This window comes from Oncorhynchus nerka, linkage group LG25, assembly GCF_034236695.1.
Source record: "Oncorhynchus nerka isolate Pitt River linkage group LG25, Oner_Uvic_2.0, whole genome shotgun sequence".
Classification (NCBI taxonomy): domain Eukaryota; kingdom Metazoa; phylum Chordata; class Actinopteri; order Salmoniformes; family Salmonidae; genus Oncorhynchus; species Oncorhynchus nerka.
Genome location: NC_088420.1, coordinates 11,311,318 through 11,337,622, shown reverse-complemented (window position 1 = coordinate 11,337,622; position 26,305 = coordinate 11,311,318). Strand labels below are relative to the sequence as shown.

Here is a 26,305-nt window from a genome sequence, read left to right as displayed (position 1 = left end):
GTACTGTATGTATCCTCTTTGTTTAGTGGCAAGAAGTACTGTATGTATCCTCTTTGTTTAGTGGCAAGAAGTACTGTATGTATCCTCTTTGTTTAGTGGCAAGAAGTACTGTATGTATCCTCTTTGTTTAGTGGCAAGAAGTACTGTATGTATCTTTGTTTAGTGGCAAGAAAGTATGAACCCTTTCGGAATTACCTGGATTTCTGCATAAATTGGTGATCTAATTCACAACCGACAGCGTGCTTAAACTAGTAACACACACAATTTGTCTATTAAATACATAATTTAAACATTCAGTGTATGTTGGGAAAAGTATGTGAACCCCTAGGCTAATGACTTCTCCAAAAGGTAACTGGAGTCAGCTAACCTGGAGTCCAATGAGACGAGATGTTGGTTAGAGCTGTCCTGCCCTATTAAAAAAAAAAAAACTCCCAGAATTTGAGTTTGCTATTCACAAGAAGCATTGCCTGACGTGAACCATGCCTCGAACAAAAGATCTCAGAAGACACAAGATTAAGAATCGTTGACTTGCATAAAGCTGGAAAGGGTTACAAAAGTATCTGTAAAAGCCTTGATGTACATCAGTCCACAGTAAGACAAATTAAATGGAAGTTCAGCACTGTTGCTACTCTCCCTAGGAGTGGCCGTCCTGCAAAGATGACTGCAAGAGCACAGCGCCGAATGCTCAATGAGGTTAAGAAGAATCCTAGAGTGTCACTTACAGAAATTTCTGGAACATGCTAACATCTCTGACGAGTCTACCATATGTAAAACACTAAATAAGAATGGTGTTCATGGGAGAACACCATGGAAGAAGCCTCTGCTGTCCAAAAAAACTCATTGCTGCACGTCTGAAGTTTGCAAATGTGCACCTGGATGTTTTATAGCGCTAATGGCCAAATATTCTGTGGACAGATTAAACTAAAGTTGAGTTGTTTGGAAGGAACACACAAGACTGGAGAGAAAAAAGGCACTGCACACCAACATCAACCTCATCCCAACTGTAAAGTATGGTGGAGGGAGCATCATGGTTTGGGACTGATTTGCTGCCTCAGGGCCTAGACCGCTTGCTATCATTGACAGAAAAATGACTTCAAGTTCCCAAATCTAAAGAGGAATGATTGTGGACTTCAGGAAACAGCAGAGGGAACACCCCCCTATCCACATCGATGGAACAGTAGTGGAGAGGCTAGCAAGTTAAGTTCCTTGGCATACACATCAGACAAACTGAATTGGTCCACACAGACAGCATCGTGAAGAAGGCGCAGCAGCGCCTCTTCAACCTCAGGAGGCTGAAGAAATTAGGCTTGTCACCAAAAGCACTCAAACTTCTACAGATGCACAATCGAGAGCATCCTGTCGGGCTGTATCACCGCCTGGTACGGCAACTGCTCCGCCCACAACCGTAAGGCTCTCCAGAGGGTAGTGAGGTCTGCACAACGCATCACCGGGGGCAAACTACCTGCCCTCCAGGACACCTACACCACCTGATGTCACAGGAAGGCCATAAAGATCATCAAGGACAACAACCACCCGAGCCACTGCCTGTTCACCCCGCTATCATCCAGAAGGCGAGGTCCGTACAGGTGCATCAAAGCTGGGACCGAGAGACTGAAAAACAGCTTCTATCTCAAGGCCATCAGACTGTTAAACAGCCACCACTAACATTGAGTGGCTGCTGCCAACACACTGACTCAACTCCAGCCACTTTAATAATGGGAATTGATGTAAAATATATCACTAGCCACTTTAAACAATGCTACTTAATGTTTACATACCCTACATTATCTCATATGTATACGTATATACTGTACTCTATCATCTACTGCATCTTTATGTAATACATGTATCACTAGCCACTTTAAATTATGCCACTTTGTTTACATACTCATCTCATATGTATATACTGTACTCGATACCATCTACTGCCTCTTGCCTATGCCGCTCTGTACCATCACTCATTCATATATCTTTATGTACATATTCTTTATCCATTTTACATTTACATTTAAGTCATTTAGCAGACGCTCTTATCCAGAGCGACTTAGTGGTTTTGGAATTGTTAGCTAGATTACTCGTTGGTTATTACTGCATTGTCGGAACTAGAAGCACAAGCATTTCGCTACACTCGCATTAACATCTGCTAACCATGTGTATGAGACAAATAACATTTGATTTGGATTTTTATCAAGACATTTTGCAGGAGAATATTTGCCTGTCTGCCAATTGAAGCTCAACAGGACAAAGACTCAAAACACAGAAGTAAATCAACAACAGAATGGCTTCAACAGAAGAAAATGTGGCCCAGTCAGTCCTGACCTCAACCCAATTGAGATGCTGTGACATGATCTCAAGAGAGCAGTTCACACCAGACACCAAGAATATTGCTGAACTGAAACAGTTTTGTAAAGAGGAATGGTCAAATATTCCTCCTGACCGTTGTGCAGGTCTGATCTGCAACTACAGAAAATGTTTGGTTGAGGTTATTGCTGCCAAAGGAGGGTCAACCAGATATTAAATCCAAGGGTTCACATACTTTTCCCACCCTGCACTGTGAATGTTTACACAGGGTGTTCAATAAAGACATGAAAACGTATTGTTTGTGTGTTTAGTTTAAGCAGACGGTTTGTATATTGTTGTGACCTAGATGAAGATTAGATTTTTTATTTTACCTTTATTTAACTAGGCAAGTCAGTTAAGAACAAAGGTGGTCAATTAGCATTTGTTTAAACAATTAGAACATTCCGTACATAGCTTCACCAGAAAACAGATTAAAAGATTAAAAGACTAAGCAGTGAACTAGAGACCAAGCTGGAGTCAAACAGTCCTATTTATTCTGTTCAGCAGATTTTGCCGGACATGTTGTTTCCACAGCTGCTGTCACATCGCCATCAGTGACAATAGTAAAGACGAGTGGTTGGTAGCTGTTTCTTTAGTGTGCAGGTAAACGATTACTTCCCATTTAGCTTTCTTCAACATTGGTAGGAGGCGGTTCGGCAATGTTCTTCTGATAGGCACAGAGGTGAAACCCACCTGAAAGAACGAGCAACAAGGAAAGGGTCACTGCCTTACATTGACAATATGCCAAGACCCTGGACTTAGAGGGACTAAGCCTTCTGGCAAGTCTGAATTTGGATGTCCTGAAAAAGCCCATGTGACATTGACACAATCTACAGCACCTGCACTGTCTGTTGCTGGCAGATCCATCCTAACCACGTATCTGTTGAAGGAGTGTGAGCATTGCTAATCGAAGATCGATTGCAGAGGATTCTAACCTCACTACAGACTGTACACAACATTGTATGTATTGTACACAAGCTATATTGCTATCTAAAACACATTAAAGGCCTGATGGGTTTATTAGAGGAGGTTACCAGCAGCGAAAGATAAGATGATGGCCACCCAAGCTACGATGTAGGACCAGGAAAAGCGCCAATCAAGGAAGCGCTTGCCAAAGAAGTTGACCGTCACGCCAGTGTAGATGGCCAGAGCTAACAGAGCTAGGAAACCTGAGGGATGAAACAGAGTGGTGGAGGAAGAGAAACACCTGTTGTGGCCAAAGCAGAAACACCTTTTGAAGAATGGTGATATTCAAGTCTATAAACACATCTATTAAATAACGTACTAAAAATAATTAGACTGCTCCACTATCCCATACTTCCTACTTTCATAATCTCCTTTCCTCTCATCCTCCTCCTCTCATCCACCCCATCTCTCCCTCTCATCTACCTCTCCTCTCCATCTCTCCCTCTCCTCTAATCCACCTCTCCCAGAAGGAACTGGACAGGTCAAAGTAAACCCCCTGTAGGTCTTACATGCTTTTAACTTTCCTGTCTTTTCAAATCGGGTGTTTACCTGACAGGAGCAGAGCGAAGCCCCCAGTCCGAACCCTCCTGCTCTTGGTGCCGTTGCCGAAGGCACTCAGGCCCAGTAATACGCCAGCAAAGCAGCTCAGCACAGACAGCAACATGAAGGCCCTTGTCGCATCCCAGAAGGCTGTGCAGAGAGGACACCGTCATATAAGTATATTAACATTGGTAAGTAATCTCTTTCCTCTGTGTAGCTATAATTTCTTGATCTGTCAGTATGTAGGACCTTCATACATTTCTAAATAGTTGGCAGGTCTGTGTTTTCCAAAAACTGGTAATCATGTCAATGTCAGCTGACATTCATAACACTGTCATGAAAGTAAGACAAATTAAGAGAGCGGATGCTAAAACACAGGTTAAAGGTCGAAGCGGATCCTAAAACACAGGTTAAAAGTTGAGCGGATCCTAAAACACAGGTTAAAAGGTCGAGTAGATTGTACACTTGTACACTACTACTCGGTACTCACCCACAGTGATGGTGTGGGCGTGGCACTTGTGATTGATGCAAAACCTCCAGAGGCCCTGATTGGCCGACGCTCCCGAGTAGCGGTACTGCATCCAGAAGTCGGTTGCCGTGGACACGATGAGGAGCACGAGGGCGGCCACCCCACAGAGTGTACCCCCTCCTGCTAAAGTGTACAGCATCAAGGAGAAGCCTGGGATAGCACAGTCCTCCTAAATGCACCACAACTATTTGATGTAGAAAAATGAGAGGGGAAGACAGTTAATCACTATGTATCACTCTACCCATATGTTGTTATATCCTGTACATCACCAAGTATAGGAAAACATTTCAGTTACTTTTCAAAAAGTGAACCATGTATTAAGTTTTTTACAGCCTGTTTTTAAAATAGATCAGAGGGAACCATGCTTCATACTCATGACATACATTTGATAGAAGAGCCTTGCTGTTGAATTGATAGATTTCCCCTCTGAGAAAACCAGGCAGAAAGTTTCATAATCACATAGAGAAGCGACACCCTGGGCCTTTTTGCCTTTTATAACAGGTTCAGAGACATTGAAATACATCAAACCATCGTCAAATGCTAAACTTTTTTCAAACTCCCTTCAACAGTTGCAGTCTAACCCGAGCAAGTCTAAGTTCAAACTAAACGTAAAGGAGGAAGGTCCCTTTTTAAATGACAGAATGATGGTGATACTTCAGGTTATTATTGTTGTTGGCTCTGAGGGCAAGGTGATGGTGATGAACTTTCCACACAGCTCAGATCAGCACATTGTTCCCACTAGCCCTTTGCTTTACCCTCCCCATCTGCTGGGGTGGACACGTGCCGGGGTGGACACGTGCCTGGGTGGACACGTGCCTGGGTGGACACGTGCCTGGGTGGACACGTGCCTGGGTGGTGGGGTGGACACGTGCCGGGGTGGGGTGGACACGTGCCGGGGTGGGGTGGACACGTGCCTGGGTGGGGTGGACACGTGCCTGGGTGGACACGTGCCTGGGTGGACTGGACACGTGCCTGGGTGGACTGGACACGTGCCTGGGTGGACTGGACACGTGCCTGGGTGGACTGGACACGTGCCGAGGTGGACAGGACACGTGCCGGGGTGGACAGGACACGTGCCGGGGTGGACTGGACACGTGCCGGGGTGGACAGGACACGTGCCGGGGTGGACTGGACACGTGCCGGGGTGGACTGGACACGTGCCGGGGTGGACTGGACACGTGCCGGGGTGGACTGGACACGTGCCGAGGTGGACTGGACACGTGCCGAGGTGGACACGGGTGGACACTGCAACGGTGTGTGGCATTGTAAACTGTTTCAGCCATGAGCTCAATTTGTTAAAATGCATCCGTCCTTGGGTCTAATCTGGCATACTTTCATAAGGGAACGCAGTGTAGTCTGATCTATGATTAGGTTTAAAAGGAAGGACTGAAGGAAGGATGCATTTTTGAAATATTCAAGCAGGGCCTTTATTGGGAAGTCAACCGTAACGCTTTAGAGTGGACACATCTCTAGTTTTATGGCATGTGAAGGTGGTGACATGTACCATAATATAAGCACTCTGCACTTCTAATATAAGCACTCTCTGCACTTCTAGTCGTGCTAAGTGTTAAAGCAAAACAAACATTTCTAATCCATTCTAAAAATGTAATTTCATTTCAAAACCTTTTGAATGCACATTTCCATCTGATCAAGAGCAACCAAATACCAAAGCAAACACAGCTAAAGGCATGTTAATGAGAATGCTGAACAAGCTGATTCAATCCATTGTTTCCAAGTAATTCCCCTCCAACGCTTCACAACTAATCTTCTGATGCTAAGCAATAGATCTGTCAGCATGTTGCTCTGTGACCAGCATGATGGGGTGCCATACCGCGCTGGCCTAGTTATGCATCCACCATAGCAGGGTAGCCTAGTGGTTAGAGCGTTGGGCTAGTAACCGGAAGGTTCAAATCCCCGAGCTGACAAGGTACAAATCTGTCGTTCTGCCCCTGAACAGGCAGTTAACCCACTGTTCCTAGGCCATCATTGAAAATAAGAATTTGTTCTTAACTGATTTGCCTAGTTAAATAAAGGTAAAAAATTTTTTTTTAAAGTCAGACAAAATACTGTCCCTGTACAGCCCCCTCACCCTGGGCTGGGAAGGGCAATGTGAAGAAATCTCCACGTCAGCCCAGTACAGTTCAGGGCAGCTCAACAGTGAGAAAAGGGTGCATTATTCCATAGTTGCCATTTCAATTCCTGCAGCAGCCTCAATTCATCAGAAGACCAAAAGCTCTAAAACAAATGAAAATCGTCCCATTTATACCCCCCCCCCCCCAAAAAAAAGTTTTAATTATTTATTTTGAATTCTTCATAAACTTGAATAACAGGAAAGGACCCCAACACCCGGGGGTGTCTCCAAAGATATGGTTTGGTATAAAGTAAATTTAAAGTTTACAGATAGATACCTGTTGGTTGCTGTCTGTGTCCAGGGTTGTTGGCTGTCTGTGTCCAGGGTTGTTGGCTGTCTGTGTCCAGGGTTGTTGGCTGTCTGTGTGCGTCTATCCTTTTTATGGCCCTCCACCGATTGGCCCTTATTGTCTGCCTGTACAATAGAGGGAATGATCGAGTGCAACATGTGAATGATGGTAATCCCTCTCTCGTTTACCAGCTCTCTATTGCACACCATTACCCCCCGGGCCCTGTACGCTTGCTCATTCTCCCCATGTCTTTAACCTTTCCCTCATGGCCTCCCCCCTCTCACCTGTATTCTCTATATATGTCTTTAACCTTCCCTCGTGTCCTCCTTACCTCTTCTTCAATGTCCTTTTTGTATCTTTCGTCTCAGAAAGTGGCTGATCAGCCCTGGCAGGCAGCGCTCTACATCATGGGACTTTGTGGCGAGGACCATGACCCCCCGAGGTCAACCATACCCGGCCTGGATTCACTATGTTTATTACTGCAGTAGTGGGTACCATCCAGGGTCAGAGTGGTGGTGGGTACCATCCAGGGTCTGGTCCAGGGTTCTTCAGGACATAGTCCAGGGTCCTCTAGGGTCTGGTCCAGGGTTCTCTAGGGTCTGGTCCAGGGTTCTCTAGGGTCTGGTCCAGGGTTCTCCAGGACTTAGTCCAGGGTCCTCTAGGGTCTGGTCCAGGGTTCTCCAGGACATAGTCCAGGGTCCTCTAGGGTCTGGTCCAGGGTTCTCCAGGACTTAGTCCAGGGTCCTCTAGGGTCTGGTCCAGGGTTCTCCAGGAGTTAGTCCAGGGTTCAGACCTGGACTAACTCTCAGAGGGTGTCTCAGGGGGGGTTGGGATATGCAAAAAAGAAAACTTTCCAATTCACACGTTTATAAAACACACTTGTACACGTGTGAAATAGAACAAATATAAGTACCCACCACAGCATCTGTTTCAGATAAATATGGTTCTGAGAGGAGACCATAATAGTGAATACTTGAATCTGGTGTACAACAGAGCTGGATTGAAAGCCTGCACAGCCAGCAGCTCTTCCGGACTGGAGTGAGACAACCCTTCAGTAGTAACCCTCTGGTTACTGTCTGTTGCCTGATATATGTCTTGGAGGGCCCTGGAGTAGTCACTGTCTGTTGTCAAGTATAGGTCTTGGAGGGCCCTGGAGTAGTCACTGTCTGTTGTCTGGTATAGGTCTTGGAGGGCCCTGGAGTAGTCACTGTCTGTTGTCAAGTATAGGTCTTCAAGTATAGGTCTTGGAGGGCCCTGGAGTAGTCACTGTCTGTTGTCAAGTATAGGTCTTGGAGGGCCCTGGAGTAGTCACTGTCTGTTGTCAAGTATAGGTCTTGGAGGGCCCTGGAGTAGTCACTGTCTGTTGCCTGGTATATGTCTTGGAGGGCCCTGGAGTAGTCACTGCCTGTTGCCTGGTATAGGTCTTGGAGGGCCCTGGAGTAGTCACTGTCTGTTGTCAAGTATAGGTCTTGGAGGGCCCTGGAGTAGTCACTGTCTGTTGCCTGGTATAGGTCTTGGAGGGCCCTGGAGTAGTCACTGTCTGTTGTCTTGGAGGGCCCTGGAGTATACTGTCTGGTCTTGGAGGGCCCTGGAGTAGTCACTGTCTGTTGCCTGGTATAGGTCTTGGAGGGCCCTGGAGTAGTCACTGTCTGTTGTCAAGTATAGGTCTTGGAGGGCCCTGGAGTAGTCACTGTCTGTTGCCTGGTATATGTCTTGGAGGGCCCTGGAGTAGTCACTGTCTGTTGCCTGGTATAGGTCTTGGAGGGCCCTGGAGTAGTCACTGTCTGTTGTCAAGTATAGGTCTTGGAGGGCCCTGGAGTAGTCACTGTCTGTTGCCTGGTATAGGTCTTGGAGGGCCCTGGAGTAGTCACTGTCTGTTGTCTGGTATAGGTCTTGGAGGGCCCTGGAGTAGTCACTGTCTGTTGCCTGGTATAGGTCTTGGAGGGCCCTGGAGTAGTCACTGTCTGTTGTCAAGTATAGGTCTTGGAGGGCCCTGGAGTAGTCACTGTCTGTTGCCTGGTATAGGTCTTGGAGGGCCCTGGAGTAGTCACTGTCTGTTGTCTGGTATAGGTCTTGGAGGGCCCTGGAGTAGTCACTGTCTGTTGCCTGGTATAGGTCTTGGAGGGCCCTGGAGTAGTCACTGTCTGTTGTCCTGGTATAGGTCTTGGAGGGCCCTGGAGTAGTCACTGTCTGTTGCCTGGTATAGGTCTTGGAGGGCCCTGGAGTAGTCACTGTCTGTTGCCTGGTATAGGTCTTGGAGGGCCCTGGAGTAGTCACTGTCTGTTGCCTGGTATAGGTCTTGGAGGGCCCTGGAGTAGTCACTGTCTGTTGCCTGGTATAGGTCTTGGAGGGCCCTGGAGTAGTCACTGTCTGTTGTCTGGTATAGGTCTTGGAGGGCCCTGGAGTAGTCACTGTCTGTTGCCTGGTATAGGTCTTGGAGGGCCCTGGAGTAGTCACTGTCTGTTGTCAAGTATAGGTCTTGGAGGGCCCTGGAGTAGTCACTGTCTGTTGCCTGGTATAGGTCTTGGAGGGCCCTGGAGTAGTCACTGTCTGTTGTCAAGTATAGGTCTTGGAGGGCCCTGGAGTAGTCACTGTCTGTTGCCTGGTATAGGTCTTGGAGGGCCCTGGAGTAGTCACTGTCTGTTGTCAAGTATAGGTCTTGGAGGGCCCTGGAGTAGTCACTGTCTGTTGCCTGGTATAGGTCTTGGAGGGCCCTGGAGTAGTCACTGTCTGTTGTCAAGTATAGGTCTTGGAGGGCCCTGGAGTAGTCACTGTCTGTTTGGTATAGGTCTTGGAGGGCCCTGGAGTAGTCACTGTCTGTTGCCTGGTATAGGTCTTGGAGGGCCCTGGAGTAGTCACTGTCTGTTGCCTGGTATAGGTCTTGGAGGGCCCTGGAGTAGTCACTGTCTGTTGCCTGGTATAGGTCTTGGAGGGCCCTGGAGTAGTCACTGTCTGTTGCCTGGTATAGGTCTTGGAGGGCCCTGGAGTAGTCACTGTCTGTTGCCTGGTATAGGTCTTGGAGGGCCCTGGAGTAGTCACTGTCTGTTGTCTGGTATAGGTCTTGGAGGGCCCTGGAGTAGTCACTGTCTGTTGCCTGGTATAGGTCTTGGAGGGCCCTGGAGTAGTCACTGTCTGTTGCCTGGTATAGGTCTTGGAGGGCCCTGGAGTAGTCACTGTCTGTTGCCTGGTACTGTCTGTTGCCTGGTATAGGTCTTGGAGGGCCCTGGAGTAGTCACTGTCTGTTGTCTGGTATAGGTCTTGGAGGGCCCTGGAGTAGTCACTGTCTGTTGCCTGGTATAGGTCTTGGAGGGCCCTGGAGTAGTCACTGTCTGTTGTCAAGTATAGGTCTTGGAGGGCCCTGGAGTAGTCACTGTCTGTTGCCTGGTATAGGTCTTGGAGGGCCCTGGAGTAGTCACTGTCTGTTGCCTGGTATAGGTCTTGGAGGGCCCTGGAGTAGTCACTGTCTGTTGCCTGGTATAGGTCTTGGAGGGCCCTGGAGTAGTCACTGTCTGTTGTCAAGTATAGGTCTTGGAGGGCCCTGGAGTAGTCACTGTCTGTTGCCTGGTATAGGTCTTGGAGGGCCCTGGAGTAGTCACTGTCTGTTGCCTGGTATAGGTCTTGGAGGGCCCTGGAGTAGTCACTGTCTGTTGCCTGGTATAGGTCTTGGAGGGCCCTGGAGTAGTCACTGTCTGTTGTCTGGTATAGGTCTTGGAGGGCCCTGGAGTAGTCACTGTCTGTTGTCTGGTATAGGTCTTGGAGGGCCCTGGAGTAGTCACTGTCTGTTGCCTGGTATAGGTCTTGGAGGGCCCTGGAGTAGTCACTGTCTGTTTGGTATAGGTCTTGGAGGGCCCTGGAGTAGTCACTGTCTGTTGTCAAGTATAGGTCTTGGAGGGCCCTGGAGTAGTCACTGTCTGTTGCCTGGTATAGGTCTTGGAGGGCCCTGGAGTAGTCACTGTCTGTTGTCAAGTATAGGTCTTGGAGGGCCCTGGAGTAGTCACTGTCTGTTGTCTGGTATAGGTCTTGGAGGGCCCTGGAGTAGTCACTGTCTGTTGCCTGGTATAGGTCTTGGAGGGCCCTGGAGTAGTCACTGTCTGTTGTCAAGTATAGGTCTTGGAGGGCCCTGGAGTAGTCACTGTCTGTTGCCTGGTATAGGTCTTGGAGGGCCCTGGAGTAGTCACTGTCTGTTGTCAAGTATAGGTCTTGGAGGGCCCTGGAGTAGTCACTGTCTGTTGTCAAGTATAGGTCTTGGAGGGCCCTGGAGTAGTCACTGTCTGTTGCCTGGTATAGGTCTTGGAGGGCCCTGGAGTAGTCACTGTCTGTTGCCTGGTATAGGTCTTGGAGGGCCCTGGAGTAGTCACTGTCTGTTGCCAAGTATAGGTCTTGGAGGGCCCTGGAGTAGTCACTGTCTGTTGTCAAGTATAGGTCTTGGAGGGCCCTGGAGTAGTCACTGTCTGTTGCCTGGTATAGGTCTTGGAGGGCCCTGGAGTAGTCACTGTCTGTTGCCTGGTATAGGTCTTGGAGGGCCCTGGAGTAGTCACTGTCTGTTGCCTGGTATAGGTCTTGGAGGGCCCTGGAGTAGTCACTGTCTGTTGCCTGGTATAGGTCTTGGAGGGCCCTGGAGTAGTCACTGTCTGTTGCCTGGTATAGGTCTTGGAGGGCCCTGGAGTAGTCACTGTCTGTTGCCTGGTATAGGTCTTGGAGGGCCCTGGAGTAGTCACTGTCTGTTGCCTGGTATAGGTCTTGGGAGGGCCCTGGAGTAGTCACTGTCTGTTGTCAAGTATAGGTCTTGGAGGGCCCTGGAGTAGTCACTGTCTGTTGCCTGGTATAGGTCTTGGAGGGCCCTGGAGTAGTCACTGTCTGTTGCCTGGTATAGGTCTTGGAGGGCCCTGGAGTAGTCACTGTCTGTTGCCTGGTATAGGTCTTGGAGGGCCCTGGAGTAGTCACTGTCTGTTGCCTGGTATAGGTCTTGGAGGGCCCTGGAGTAGTCACTGTCTGTTGCCTGGTATAGGTCTTGGAGGGCCCTGGAGTAGTCACTGTCTGTTGTCAAGTATAGGTCTTGGAGGGCCCTGGAGTAGTCACTGTCTGTTGCCTGGTATAGGTCTTGGAGGGCCCTGGAGTAGTCACTGTCTGTTGTCAAGTATAGGTCTTGAGGGCCCTGGAGTAGTCACTGTCTGTTGCCTGGTATATGTCTTGGAGGGCCCTGGAGTAGTCACTGTCTGTTGCCTGGTATAGGTCTTGGGAGGGCCCTGGAGTAGTCACTGTCTGTTGTCAAGTATAGGTCTTGGAGGGCCCTGGAGTAGTCACTGTCTGTTGCCTGGTATAGGTCTTGGAGGGCCCTGGAGTAGTCACTGTCTGTTGTCTGGTATAGGTCTTGGAGGGCCCTGGAGTAGTCACTGTCTGTTGCCTGGTATAGGTCTTGGAGGGCCCTGGAGTAGTCACTGTCTGTTGCCTGGTATAGGTCTTGGAGGGCCCTGGAGTAGTCACTGTCTGTTGTCAAGTATAGGTCTTGGAGGGCCCTGGAGTAGTCACTGTCTGTTGCCTGGTATAGGTCTTGGAGGGCCCTGGAGTAGTCACTGTCTGTTGCCTGGTATAGGTCTTGGAGGGCCCTGGAGTAGTCACTGTCTGTTGTCAAGTATAGGTCTTGGAGGGCCCTGGAGTAGTCACTGTCTGTTGCCTGGTATATGTCTTGGAGGGCCCTGGAGTAGTCACTGTCTGTTGTCAAGTATAGGTCTTGGAGGGCCCTGGAGTAGTCACTGTCTGTTGTCAGGTATAGGTCTTGGAGGGCCCTGGAGTAGTCACTGTCTGTTGCCTGGTATAGGTCTTGGAGGGCCCTGGAGTAGTCACTGTCTGTTGTCAAGTATAGGTCTTGGAGGGCCCTGGAGTAGTCACTGTCTGTTGCCTGGTATATGTCTTGGAGGGCCCTGGAGTAGTCACTGCCTGTTGCCTGGTATAGGTCTTGGGAGGGCCCTGGAGTAGTCACTGTCTGTTGTCAAGTATAGGTCTTGGAGGGCCCTGGAGTAGTCACTGTCTGTTGCCTGGTATAGGTCTTGGAGGGCCCTGGAGTAGTCACTGTCTGTTGTCAAGTATAGGTCTTGGAGGGCCCTGGAGTAGTCACTGTCTGTTGCCTGGTATATGTCTTGGAGGGCCCTGGAGTAGTCACTGTCTGTTGCCTGGTATAGGTCTTGGAGGGCCCTGGAGTAGTCACTGTCTGTTGCCTGGTATAGGTCTTGGAGGGCCCTGGAGTAGTCACTGTCTGTTGCCTGGTATAGGTCTTGGAGGGCCCTGGAGTAGTCACTGTCTGTTGCCTGGTATAGGTCTTGGAGGGCCCTGGAGTAGTCACTGTCTGTTGCCTGGTATAGGTCTTGGAGGGCCCTGGAGTAGTCACTGTCTGTTGCCTGGTATAGGTCTTGGAGGGCCCTGGAGTAGTCACTGTCTGTTGTCAAGTATAGGTCTTGGAGGGCCCTGGAGTAGTCACTGTCTGTTGCCTGGTATAGGTCTTGGAGGGCCCTGGAGTAGTCACTGTCTGTTGTCAAGTATAGGTCTTGGAGGGCCCTGGAGTAGTCACTGTCTGTTGCCTGGTATAGGTCTTGGAGGGCCCTGGAGTAGTCACTGTCTGTTGTCTGGTATAGGTCTTGGAGGGCCCTGGAGTAGTCACTGTCTGTTGTCTGGTATAGGTCTTGGAGGGCCCTGGAGTAGTCACTGTCTGTTGCCTGGTATAGGTCTTGGAGGGCCCTGGAGTAGTCACTGTCTGTTGCCTGGTATAGGTCTTGGAGGGCCCTGGAGTAGTCACTGTCTGTTGCCTGGTATAGGTCTTGAGGGCCCTGGAGTAGTCACTGTCTGTTGCCTGGTATAGGTCTTGGAGGGCCCTGGAGTAGTCACTGTCTGTTGTCAAGTATAGGTCTTGGAGGGCCCTGGAGTAGTCACTGTCTGTTGCCTGGTATAGGTCTTGGAGGGCCCTGGAGTAGTCACTGTCTGTTGTCAAGTATAGGTCTTGGAGGGCCCTGGAGTAGTCACTGTCTGTTGTCTGGTATAGGTCTTGGAGGGCCCTGGAGGTCACTGTCTGTTGCCTGGTATAGGTCTTGGAGGGCCCTGGAGTAGTCACTGTCTGTTGCCTGGTATAGGTCTTGGAGGGCCCTGGAGTAGTCACTGTCTGTTGCCTGGTATAGGTCTTGGAGGGCCCTGGAGTAGTCACTGTCTGTTGCAAGTATAGGTCTTGGAGGGCCCTGGAGTAGTCACTGTCTGTTGCCTGGTATAGGTCTTGGAGGGCCCTGGAGTAGTCACTGTCTGTTGTCAAGTATAGGTCTTGGAGGGCCCTGGAGTAGTCACTGTCTGTTGTCAAGTATAGGTCTTGGAGGGCCCTGGAGTAGTCACTGTCTGTTGCCTGGTATAGGTCTTGGAGGGCCCTGGAGTAGTCACTGTCTGTTGTCAAGTATAGGTCTTGGAGGGCCCTGGAGTAGTCACTGTCTGTTGTCAAGTATAGGTCTTGGAGGGCCCTGGAGTAGTCACTGTCTGTTGCCTGGTATAGGTCTTGGAGGGCCCTGGAGTAGTCACTGTCTGTTGCCTGGTATAGGTCTTGGAGGGCCCTGGAGTAGTCACTGTCTGTTGCCTGGTATAGGTCTTGGAGGGCCCTGGAGTAGTCACTGTCTGTTGTCTGGTATAGGTCTTGGAGGGCCCTGGAGTAGTCACTGTCTGTTGTCTGGTATAGGTCTTGGAGGGCCCTGGAGTAGTCACTGTCTGTTGCCTGGTATAGGTCTTGGAGGGCCCTGGAGTAGTCACTGTCTGTTGTCAAGTATAGGTCTTGGAGGGCCCTGGAGTAGTCACTGTCTGTTGCCTGGTATAGGTCTTGGAGGGCCCTGGAGTAGTCACTGTCTGTTGTCAAGTATAGGTCTTGGAGGGCCCTGGAGTAGTCACTGTCTGTTGTCTGGTATAGGTCTTGGAGGGCCCTGGAGTAGTCACTGTCTGTTGTCAAGTATAGGTCTTGGAGGGCCCTGGAGTAGTCACTGTCTGTTGCCTGGTATAGGTCTTGGAGGGCCCTGGAGTAGTCACTGTCTGTTGTCAAGTATAGGTCTTGGAGGGCCCTGGAGTAGTCACTGTCTGTTGCCTGGTATAGGTCTTGGAGGGCCCTGAGTAGTCACTGTCTGTTGTCAAGTATAGGTCTTGGAGGGCCCTGGAGTAGTCACTGTCTGTTGCCTGGTATAGGTCTTGGAGGGCCCTGGAGTAGTCACTGTCTGTTGTCAAGTATAGGTCTTGGAGGGCCCTGGAGTAGTCACTGTCTGTTGTCTGGTATAGGTCTTGGAGGGCCCTGGAGTAGTCACTGTCTGTTGTCAAGTATAGGTCTTGGAGGGCCCTGGAGTAGTCACTGTCTGTTGCCTGGTATAGGTCTTGGAGGGCCCTGGAGTAGTCACTGTCTGTTGTCTGGTATAGGTCTTGGAGGGCCCTGGAGTAGTCACTGTCTGTTGCCTGGTATAGGTCTTGGAGGGCCCTGGAGTAGTCACTGTCTGTTGTCTGGTATAGGTCTTGGAGGGCCCTGGAGTAGTCACTGTCTGTTGCCTGGTATAGGTCTTGGAGGGCCCTGGAGTAGTCACTGTCTGTTGCCTGGTATAGGTCTTGGAGGGCCCTGGAGTAGTCACTGTCTGTTGTCAAGTATAGGTCTTGGAGGGCCCTGGAGTAGTCACTGTCTGTTGCCTGGTATAGGTCTTGGAGGGCCCTGGAGTAGTCACTGTCTGTTGTCAAGTATAGGTCTTGGAGGGCCCTGGAGTAGTCACTGTCTGTTGCCTGGTATAGGTCTTGGAGGGCCCTGGAGTAGTCACTGTCTGTTGCCTGGTATAGGTCTTGGAGGGCCCTGGAGTAGTCACTGTCTGTTGTCTGGTATAGGTCTTGGAGGGCCCTGGAGTAGTCACTGTCTGTTGTCTGGTATAGGTCTTGGAGGGCCCTGGAGTAGTCACTGTCTGTTGTCAAGTATAGGTCTTGGAGGGCCCTGGAGTAGTCACTGTCTGTTGCCTGGTATAGGTCTTGGAGGGCCCTGGAGTAGTCACTGTCTGTTGTCTGGTATAGGTCTTGGAGGGCCCTGGAGTAGTCACTGTCTGTTGTCTGGTATAGGTCTTGGAGGGCCCTGGAGTAGTCACTGTCTGTTGCCTGGTATAGGTCTTGGAGGGCCCTGGAGTAGTCACTGTCTGTTGTCAAGTATAGGTCTTGGAGGGCCCTGGAGTAGTCACTGTCTGTTGCCTGGTATAGGTCTTGGAGGGCCCTGGAGTAGTCACTGTCTGTTGCCTGGTATAGGTCTTGGAGGGCCCTGGAGTAGTCACTGTCTGTTGTCAAGTATAGGTCTTGGAGGGCCCTGGAGTAGTCACTGTCTGTTGCCTGGTATAGGTCTTGGAGGGCCCTGGAGTAGTCACTGTCTGTTGTCAAGTATAGGTCTTGGAGGGCCCTGGAGTAGTCACTGTCTGTTGCCTGGTATAGGTCTTGGAGGGCCCTGGAGTAGTCACTGTCTGTTGCCTGGTATAGGTCTTGGAGGGCCCTGGAGTAGTCACTGTCTGTTGCCTGGTATAGGTCTTGGAGGGCCCTGGAGTAGTCACTGTCTGTTGCCTATAGGTCTTGGAGGGCCCTGGAGTAGTCACTGTCTGTTGTCAAGTATAGGTCTTGGAGGGCCCTGGAGTAGTCACTGTCTGTTGTCTGGTATAGGTCTTGGAGGGCCCTGGAGTAGTCACTGTCTGTTGCCTGGTATAGGTCTTGGAGGGCCCTGGAGTAGTCACTGTCTGTTGTCTGGTATAGGTCTTGGAGGGCCCTGGAGTAGTCACTGTCTGTTGCCTGGTATAGGTCTTGGAGGGCCCTGGAGTAGTCACTGTCTGTTGTCAAGTATAGGTCTTGGAGGGCCCTGGAGTAGTCACTGTCTGTTGCCTGGTATAGGTCTTGGAGGGCCCTGGAGTAGTCACTGTCTGTTGTCCTGGTATATAGGTCTTGGAGGGCCCTGGAGTAGTCACTGTCTGTTGTCAAGTATAGGTCTTGGAGGGCCCTGGAGTAGTCACTGTCTGTTGCCTGGTATAGGTCTTGGAGGGCCCTGGAGTAGTCACTGTCTGTTGCCTGGTATAGGTCTTGGAGGGCCCTGGAGTAGTCACTGTCTGTTGTCTGGTATAGGTCTTGGAGGGCCCTGGAGTAGTCACTGTCTGTTGTGGTATAGGTCTTGGAGGGCCCTGGAGTAGTCACTGTCTGTTGCCTGGTATAGGTCTTGGAGGGCCCTGGAGTAGTCACTGTCTGTTGTCAAGTATAGGTCTTGGAGGGCCCTGGAGTAGTCACTGTCTGTTGCCTGGTATAGGTCTTGGAGGGCCCTGGAGTAGTCACTGTCTGTTGTCAAGTATAGGTCTTGGAGGGCCCTGGAGTAGTCACTGTCTGTTGCCTGGTATAGGTCTTGGAGGGCCCTGGAGTAGTCACTGTCTGTTGTCAAGTATAGGTCTTGGAGGGCCCTGGAGTAGTCACTGTCTGTTGCCTGGTATAGGTCTTGGAGGGCCCTGGAGTAGTCACTGTCTGTTGTCAAGTATAGGTCTTGGAGGGCCCTGGAGTAGTCACTGTCTGTTGTCAAGTATAGGTCTTGGAGGGCCCTGGAGTAGTCACTGTCTGTTGCCTGGTATAGGTCTTGGAGGGCCCTGGAGTAGTCACTGTTCTGTTGTCAAGTATAGGTCTTGGAGGGCCCTGGAGTAGTCACTGTCTGTTGTCCTGGTATAGGTCTTGGAGGGCCCTGGAGTAGTCACTGTCTGTTGCCTGGTATAGGTCTTGGAGGGCCCTGGAGTAGTCACTGTCTGTTGCCTGGTATAGGTCTTGGAGGGCCCTGGAGTAGTCACTGTCTGTTGCCTGGTATAGGTCTTGGAGGGCCCTGGAGTAGTCACTGTCTGTTGTCAAGTATAGGTCTTGGAGGGCCCTGGAGTAGTCACTGTCTGTTGCCTGGTATAGGTCTTGGAGGGCCCTGGAGTAGTCACTGTCTGTTGTCAAGTATAGGTCTTGGAGGGCCCTGGAGTAGTCACTGTCTGTTGCCTGGTATAGGTCTTGGAGGGCCCTGGAGTAGTCACTGTCTGTTGTCAAGTATAGGTCTTGGAGGGCCCTGGAGTAGTCACTGTCTGTTGCCTGGTATAGGTCTTGGAGGGCCCTGGAGTAGTCACTGTCTGTTGTCAAGTATAGGTCTTGGAGGGCCCTGGAGTAGTCACTGTCTGTTGCCTGGTATAGGTCTTGGAGGGCCCTGGAGTAGTCACTGTCTGTTGCCTGTTGTCAAGTATAGGTCTTGGAGGGCCCTGGAGTAGTCACTGTCTGTTGTCTGGTATAGGTCTTGGAGGGCCCTGGAGTAGTCACTGTCTGTTGTGGTATAGGTCTTGGAGGGCCCTGGAGTAGTCACTGTCTGTTGCCTGGTATAGGTCTTGGAGGGCCCTGGAGTAGTCACTGTCTGTTGTCAAGTATAGGTCTTGGAGGGCCCTGGAGTAGTCACTGTCTGTTGTCAAGTATAGGTCTTGGAGGGCCCTGGAGTAGTCACTGTCTGTTGCCTGGTATAGGTCTTGGAGGGCCCTGGAGTAGTCACTGTCTGTTGTCAAGTATAGGTCTTGGAGGGCCCTGGAGTAGTCACTGTCTGTTGCCTGGTATATGTCTTGGAGGGCCCTGGAGTAGTCACTGTCTGTTGTCAAGTATAGGTCTTGGAGGGCCCTGGAGTAGTCACTGTCTGTTGCCTGGTATAGGTCTTGGAGGGCCCTGGAGTAGTCACTGTCTGTTGTCAAGTATAGGTCTTGGAGGGCCCTGGAGTAGTCACTGTCTGTTGTCAAGTATAGGTCTTGGAGGGCCCTGGAGTAGTCACTGTCTGTTGTCAAGTATAGGTCTTGGAGGGCCCTGGAGTAGTCACTGTCTGTTGTCAAGTGGTAGGTCTTGGAGGGCCCTGGAGTAGTCACTGTCTGTTGCCTGGTATAGGTCTTGGAGGGCCCTGGAGTAGTCACTGTCTGTTGTCAAGTATAGGTCTTGGAGGGCCCTGGAGTAGTCACTGTCTGTTGTCAAGTATAGGTCTTGGAGGGCCCTGGCGTAGTCACTGTCTGTTGTCAAGTATAGGTCTTGGGAGGGCCCTGGAGTAGTCACTGTCTGTTGCCTGGTATAGGTCTTGGAGGGCCCTGGAGTAGTCACTGTCTGTTGCCTGGTATAGGTCTTGGAGGGCCCTGGAGTAGTCACTGTCTGTTGTCAAGTATAGGTCTTGGAGGGCCCTGGAGTAGTCACTGTCTGTTGTCAAGTATAGGTCTTGGGAGGGCCCTGGAGTAGTCACTGTCTGTTGCCTGGTATATGTCTTGGAGGGCCCTGGAGTAGTCACTGTCTGTTGTCAAGTATAGGTCTTGGAGGGCCCTGGAGTAGTCACTGTCTGTTGCCTGGTATAGGTCTTGGAGGGCCCTGGAGTAGTCACTGTCTGTTGTCAAGTATAGGTCTTGGAGGGCCCTGGAGTAGTCACTGTCTGTTGTCAAGTATAGGTCTTGGAGGGCCCTGGAGTAGTCACTGTCTGTTGTCTGGTATAGGTCTTGGAGGGCCCTGGAGTAGTCACTGTCTGTTGTCAAGTATAGGTCTTGGAGGGCCCTGGAGTAGTCACTGTCTGTTGCCTGGTATATGTCTTGGAGGGCCCTGGAGTAGTCACTGTCTGTTGCCTGGTATAGGTCTTGGAGGGCCCTGGAGTAGTCACTGTCTGTTGCCTGGTATAGGTCTTGGAGGGCCCTGGAGTAGTCACTGTCTGTTGCCTGGTATAGGTCTTGGAGGGCCCTGGAGTAGTCACTGTCTGTTGCCTGGTATAGGTCTTGGAGGGCCCTGGAGTAGTCACTGTCTGTTGTCAAGTATAGGTCTTGGAGGGCCCTGGAGTAGTCACTGTCTGTTGTCAAGTATAGGTCTTGGAGGGCCCTGGAGTAGTCACTGTCTGTTGTCAAGTATAGGTCTTGGAGGGCCCTGGAGTAGTCACTGTCTGTTGCCTGGTATAGGTCTTGGAGGGCCCTGGAGTAGTCACTGTCTGTTGTCAAGTATAGGTCTTGGAGGGCCCTGGAGTAGTCACTGTCTGTTGCCTGGTATAGGTCTTGGAGGGCCCTGGAGTAGTCACTGTCTGTTGTCAAGTATAGGTCTTGGAGGGCCCTGGAGTAGTCACTGTCTGTTGCCTGGTATAGGTCTTGGAGGGCCCTGGAGTAGTCACTGTCTGTTGCCTGGTATAGGTCTTGGAGGGCCCTGGAGTAGTCACTGTCTGTTGTCTGGTATAGGTCTTGGAGGGCCCTGGAGTAGTCACTGTCTGTTGCCTGGTATAGGTCTTGGAGGGCCCTGGAGTAGTCACTGTCTGTTGTCAAGTATAGGTCTTGGAGGGCCCTGGAGTAGTCACTGTCTGTTGCCTGGTATAGGTCTTGGAGGGCCCTGGAGTAGTCACTGTCTGTTGTCAAGTATAGGTCTTGGAGGGCCCTGGAGTAGTCACTGTCTGTTGCCTGGTATAGGTCTTGGAGGGCCCTGGAGTAGTCACTGTCTGTTGCCTGGTATAGGTCTTGGAGGGCCCTGGAGTAGTCACTGTCTGTTGTCAAGTATAGGTCTTGGAGGGCCCTGGAGTAGTCACTGTCTGTTGCCTGGTATAGGTCTTGGAGGGCCCTGGAGTAGTCACTGTCTGTTGCCTGGTATAGGTCTTGGAGGGCCCTGGAGTAGTCACTGTCTGTTGTCAAGTATAGGTCTTGGAGGGCCCTGGAGTAGTCACTGTCTGTTGTCTGGTATAGGTCTTGGAGGGCCCTGGAGTAGTCACTGTCTGTTGCCTGGTATAGGTCTTGGAGGGCCCTGAAGTAGTCACTGTCTGTTGCCTGGTATAGGTCTTGGAGGGCCCTGGAGTAGTCACTGTCTGTTGCCTGGTATAGGTCTTGGAGGGCCCTGGAGTAGTCACTGTCTGTTGCCTGGTATAGGTCTTGGAGGGCCCTGGAGTAGTCACTGTCTGTTGTCAAGTATAGGTCTTGGAGGGCCCTGGAGTAGTCACTGTCTGTTGTCAAGTATAGGTCTTGGAGGGCCCTGGAGTAGTCACTGTCTGTTGCCTGGTATAGGTCTTGGAGGGCCCTGGAGTAGTCACTGTCTGTTGTCTGGTATAGGTCTTGGAGGGCCCTGGAGTAGTCACTGTCTGTTGTCAAGTATAGGTCTTGGAGGGCCCTGGAGTAGTCACTGTCTGTTGCCTGGTATAGGAGGGCCCTGGAGTAGTCTTGTTGAGGGTCTTGGAGGGCCCTGGAGTAGTCACTGTCTGTTGTGGTATAGGTCTTGGAGGGCCCTGGAGTAGTCACTGTCTGTTGTCTGTCTTGGAGGGCCCTGGAGTAGTCACTGTCTGTTGTCAAGTATAGGTCTTGGAGGGCCCTGGAGTAGTCACTGTCTGTTGCCTGGTATAGGTCTTGGAGGGCCCTGGAGTAGTCACTGTCTGTTGTCAAGTATAGGTCTTGGAGGGCCCTGGAGTAGTCACTGTCTGTTGCCTGGTATAGGTCTTGGAGGGCCCTGGAGTAGTCACTGTCTGTTGTCAAGTATAGGTCTTGGAGGGCCCTGGAGTAGTCACTGTCTGTTGCCTGGTATATGTCTTGGAGGGCCCTGGAGTAGTCACTGTCTGTTGTCTGGTATAGGTCTTGGAGGGCCCTGGAGTAGTCACTGTCTGTTGCCTGGTATAGGTCTTGGAGGGCCCTGGAGTAGTCACTGTCTGTTGCCTGGTATAGGTCTTGGAGGGCCCTGGAGTAGTCACTGTCTGTTGCCTGGTATAGGTCTTGGAGGGCCCTGGAGTAGTCACTGTCTGTTGCCTGGTATAGGTCTTGAGGGCCCTGGAGTAGTCACTGTCTGTTGCCTGGTATAGGTCTTGGAGGGCCCTGGAGTAGTCACTGTCTGTTGTCTGGTATAGGTCTTGGAGGGCCCTGGAGTAGTCACTGTCTGTTGCCTGGTATAGGGTCTTGGAGGGCCCTGGAGTAGTCACTGTCTGTTGCCTGGTATAGGTCTTGAGGGCCCTGGAGTAGTCACTGTCTGTTGTCAAGTATAGGTCTTGGAGGGCCCTGGAGTAGTCACTGTCTGTTGCCTCAAGTATAGGTCTTGGAGGGCCCTGGAGTAGTCACTGTCTGTTGCCTGGTATAGGTCTTGGAGGGCCCTGGAGTAGTCACTGTCTGTTGCCTGGTATAGGTCTTGGAGGGCCCTGGAGTAGTCACTGTCTGTTGTCAAGTATAGGTCTTGGAGGGCCCTGGAGTAGTCACTGTCTGTTGTCAAGTATAGGTCTTGGAGGGCCCTGGAGTAGTCACTGTCTGTTGTCAAGTATAGGTCTTGGAGGGCCCTGAAGTAGTCACTGTCTGTTGTCAAGTATAGGTCTTGGAGGGCCCTGGAGTAGTCACTGTCTGTTGCCTGGTATAGGTCTTGGAGGGCCCTGGAGTAGTCACTGTCTGTTGTCAAGTATAGGTCTTGGAGGGCCCTGGAGTAGTCACTGTCTGTTGTCAAGTATAGGTCTTGGGAGGGCCCTGGAGTAGTCACTGTCTGTTGCCTGGTATATGTCTTGGAGGGCCCTGGAGTAGTCACTGTCTGTTGTCAAGTATAGGTCTTGGAGGGCCCTGGAGTAGTCACTGTCTGTTGTCAAGTATAGGTCTTGGAGGGCCCTGGAGTAGTCACTGTCTGTTGCCTGGTATAGGTCTTGGAGGGCCCTGGAGTAGTCACTGTCTGTTGCCTGGTATAGGTCTTGGAGGGCCCTGGAGTAGTCACTGTCTGTTGTCTGGTATAGGTCTTGGAGGGCCCTGGAGTAGTCACTGTCTGTTGCCTGGTATAGGTCTTGGAGGGCCCTGGAGTAGTCACTGTCTGTTGTCAAGTATAGGTCTTGGAGGGCCCTGGAGTAGTCACTGTCTGTTGTCAGGTATAGGTCTTGGAGGGCCCTGGAGTAGTCACTGTCTGTTGTCAAGTATAGGTCTTGGGAGGGCCCTGGAGTAGTCACTGTCTGTTGCCTGGTATATGTCTTGGAGGGCCCTGGAGTAGTCACTGTCTGTTGTCTGGTATAGGTCTTGGAGGGCCCTGGAGTAGTCACTGTCTGTTGTCTGGTATAGGTCTTGGAGGGCCCTGGAGTAGTCACTGTCTGTTGCCTGGTATAGGTCTTGGAGGGCCCTGGAGTAGTCACTGTCTGTTGCCTGGTATATGTCTTGGAGGGCCCTGGAGTAGTCACTGTCTGTTGCCTGGTATAGGTCTTGGAGGGCCCTGGAGTAGTCACTGTCTGTTGCCTGGTATAGGTCTTGGAGGGCCCTGGAGTAGTCACTGTCTGTTGTCAAGTATAGGTCTTGGAGGGCCCTGGAGTAGTCACTGTCTGTTGTCAAGTATAGGTCTTGGAGGGCCCTGGAGTAGTCACTGTCTGTTGTCAAGTATAGGTCTTGGAGGGCCCTGGAGTAGTCACTGTCTGTTGTCTGGTATAGGTCTTGGAGGGCCCTGGAGTAGTCACTGTCTGTTGCCTGGTATAGGTCTTGGAGGGCCCTGGAGTAGTCACTGTCTGTTGTCAAGTATAGGTCTTGGAGGGCCCTGGAGTAGTCACTGTCTGTTGTGGTATAGGTCTTGGAGGGCCCTGGAGTAGTCACTGTCTGTTGTCTGGTATAGGTCTTGAGGGCCCTGGAGTAGTCACTGTCTGTTGTCTGGTATAGGTCTTGGAGGGCCCTGGAGTAGTCACTGTCTGTTGTCTGGTATAGGTCTTGGAGGGCCCTGGAGTAGTCACTGTCTGTTGTCAAGTATAGGTCTTGGAGGGCCCTGGAGTAGTCACTGTCTGTTGCCTGGTATAGGTCTTGGAGGGCCCTGGAGTAGTCACTGTCTGTTGTCTGGTATAGGTCTTGGAGGGCCCTGGAGTAGTCACTGTCTGTTGTCAAGTATAGGTCTTGGAGGGCCCTGGAGTAGTCACTGTCTGTTGTCAAGTATAGGTCTTGGAGGGCCCTGGAGTAGTCACTGTCTGTTGCCTGGTATAGGTCTTGGAGGGCCCTGGAGTAGTCACTGTCTGTTGTCAAGTATAGGTCTTGGAGGGCCCTGGAGTAGTCACTGTCTGTTGCCTGGTATAGGTCTTGGAGGGCCCTGGAGTAGTCACTGTCTGTTGTCAAGTATAGGTCTTGGAGGGCCCTGGAGTAGTCACTGTCTGTTGCCTGGTATAGGTCTTGGAGGGCCCTGGAGTAGTCACTGTCTGTTGTCAAGTATAGGTCTTGGAGGGCCCTGGAGTAGTCACTGTCTGTTGCCTGGTATAGGTCTTGGAGGGCCCTGGAGTAGTCACTGTCTGTTGTCAAGTATACGTCTTGGAGGGCCCTGGAGTAGTCACTGTCTGTTGCCTGGTATAGGTCTTGGAGGGCCCTGGAGTAGTCACTGTCTGTTGCCTGGTATAGGTCTTGGAGGGCCCTGGAGTAGTCACTGTCTGTTGCCTGGTATAGGTCTTGGAGGGCCCTGGAGTAGTCACTGTCTGTTGTCTGGTATAGGTCTTGGAGGGCCCTGGAGTAGTCACTGTCTGTTGCCTGGTATATGTCTTGGAGGGCCCTGGAGTAGTCACTGTCTGTTGTCAAGTATAGGTCTTGGGAGGGCCCTGGAGTAGTCACTGTCTGTTGCCTGGTATATGTCTTGGAGGGCCCTGGAGTAGTCACTGTCTGTTGTCTGGTATAGGTCTTGGAGGGCCCTGGAGTAGTCACTGTCTGTTGCCTGGTATAGGTCTTGGAGGGCCCTGGAGTAGTCACTGTCTGTTGTCTGGTATAGGTCTTGGAGGGCCCTGGAGTAGTCACTGTCTGTTGTCAAGTATAGGTCTTGGAGGGCCCTGGAGTAGTCACTGTCTGTTGCCTGGTATAGGTCTTGGGAGGGCCCTGGAGTAGTCACTGTCTGTTGTCAAGTATAGGTCTTGGAGGGCCCTGGAGTAGTCACTGTCTGTTGTCAAGTATAGGTCTTGGAGGGCCCTGGAGTAGTCACTGTCTGTTGTCTGGTATAGGTCTTGGAGGGCCCTGGAGTAGTCACTGTCTGTTGTCAAGTATAGGTCTTGGAGGGCCCTGGAGTAGTCACTGTCTGTTGCCTGGTATAGGTCTTGGAGGGCCCTGGAGTAGTCACTGTCTGTTGTCAAGTATAGGTCTTGGAGGGCCCTGGAGTAGTCACTGTCTGTTGTCAAGTATAGGTCTTGGAGGGCCCTGGAGTAGTCACTGTCTGTTGCCTGGTATAGGTCTTGGAGGGCCCTGGAGTAGTCACTGTCTGTTGTCAAGTATAGGTCTTGGAGGGCCCTGGAGTAGTCACTGTCTGTTGCCAAGTATAGGTCTTGGAGGGCCCTGGAGTAGTCACTGTCTGTTGTCTGGTATAGGTCTTGGAGGGCCCTGGAGTAGTCACTGTCTGTTGCCTGGTATAGGTCTTGGAGGGCCCTGGAGTAGTCACTGTCTGTTGCCTGGTATAGGTCTTGGAGGGCCCTGGAGTAGTCACTGTCTGTTGCCTGGTATAGGTCTTGGAGGGCCCTGGAGTAGTCACTGTCTGTTGTCAAGTATAGGTCTTGGAGGGCCCTGGAGTAGTCACTGTCTGTTGCCTGGTATAGGTCTTGGAGGGCCCTGGAGTAGTCACTGTCTGTTGTCAAGTATAGGTCTTGGATAGGTCTTGGAGGGCCCTGGAGTAGTCACTGTCTGTTGTCAAGTATAGGTCTTGGAGGGCCCTGGAGTAGTCACTGTCTGTTGCCTGGTATATGTCTTGGAGGGCCCTGGAGTAGTCACTGTCTGTTGTCAAGTATAGGTCTTGGAGGGCCCTGGAGTAGTCACTGTCTGTTGTCAAGTATAGGTCTTGGAGGGCCCTGGAGTAGTCACTGTCTGTTGTCAAGTATAGGTCTTGGAGGGCCCTGGAGTAGTCACTGTCTGTTGCCTGGTATAGGTCTTGGAGGGCCCTGGAGTAGTCACTGTCTGTTGTCTGGTATAGGTCTTGGAGGGCCCTGGAGTAGTCACTGTCTGTTGCCTGGTATAGGTCTTGGAGGGCCCTGGAGTAGTCACTGTCTGTTGTCAAGTATAGGTCTTGGAGGGCCCTGGAGTAGTCACTGTCTGTTGCCTGGTATAGGTCTTGGAGGGCCCTGGAGTAGTCACTGTCTGTTGTCAAGTATAGGTCTTGGAGGGCCCTGGAGTAGTCACTGTCTGTTGTCAAGTATAGGTCTTGGAGGGCCCTGGAGTAGTCACTGTCTGTTGTCAAGTATAGGTCTTGGAGGGCCCTGGAGTAGTCACTGTCTGTTGCCTGGTATAGGTCTTGAGGGCCCTGGAGTAGTCACTGTCTGTTGCCTGGTATAGGTCTTGGAGGGCCCTGGAGTAGTCACTGTCTGTTGCCTGGTATAGGTCTTGGAGGGCCCTGGAGTAGTCACTGTCTGTTGTCAAGTATAGGTCTTGGAGGGCCCTGGAGTAGTCACTGTCTGTTGCCTGGTATAGGTCTTGGAGGGCCCTGGAGTAGTCACTGTCTGTTGCCTGGTATAGGTCTTGAGGGCCCTGGAGTAGTCACTGTCTGTTGTCTGGTATAGGTCTTGGAGGGCCCTGGAGTAGTC

The 26,305-nt window shown here is 51.2% G+C and overlaps 1 protein-coding gene across 1 annotated transcript; it reads right to left on the bottom strand.

Moving 5' to 3' along the window:
- Nucleotides 1-2,654: 2,654 nt before the first annotated feature.
- Nucleotides 2,655-7,900, bottom strand: lim2.2 (lens intrinsic membrane protein 2.2). The gene is made up of 6 exons (XM_029633601.2): nucleotides 7,127-7,900; nucleotides 6,784-6,920; nucleotides 4,337-4,559; nucleotides 3,856-3,996; nucleotides 3,375-3,509; nucleotides 2,655-3,033 (listed from the first exon to the last, which is right to left on the bottom strand). Exons 3-6 carry the CDS (start codon nucleotides 4,512-4,514, stop codon nucleotides 2,963-2,965), a joined length of 525 nt encoding a protein of 174 aa, XP_029489461.1. The 5' UTR covers nucleotides 4,515-4,559; nucleotides 6,784-6,920; nucleotides 7,127-7,900; the 3' UTR covers nucleotides 2,655-2,962.
- Between the last annotated feature and the right edge of the window lie 18,405 nt (nucleotides 7,901-26,305).

What these genes read in the sequence shown, in the direction of transcription:
- lim2.2 (XM_029633601.2), bottom strand. Translation starts at nt 4,514, where the DNA reads ATGCTGTACACTTTAGCAGGAGGGGGTACACTCTGTGGGGTGGCCGCC. An exon ending in CTTCGCTCTGCTCCTGTCAG is followed by an intron (nt 3,510 to 3,855) that starts GTAAACACCCGA and finishes TTCATCCCTCAG; the next exon opens with GTTTCCTAGCTCTGTTAGCT. An exon ending in CATCTTATCTTTCGCTGCTG is followed by an intron (nt 3,034 to 3,374) that starts GTAACCTCCTCT and finishes TCGTTCTTTCAG; the next exon opens with GTGGGTTTCACCTCTGTGCC.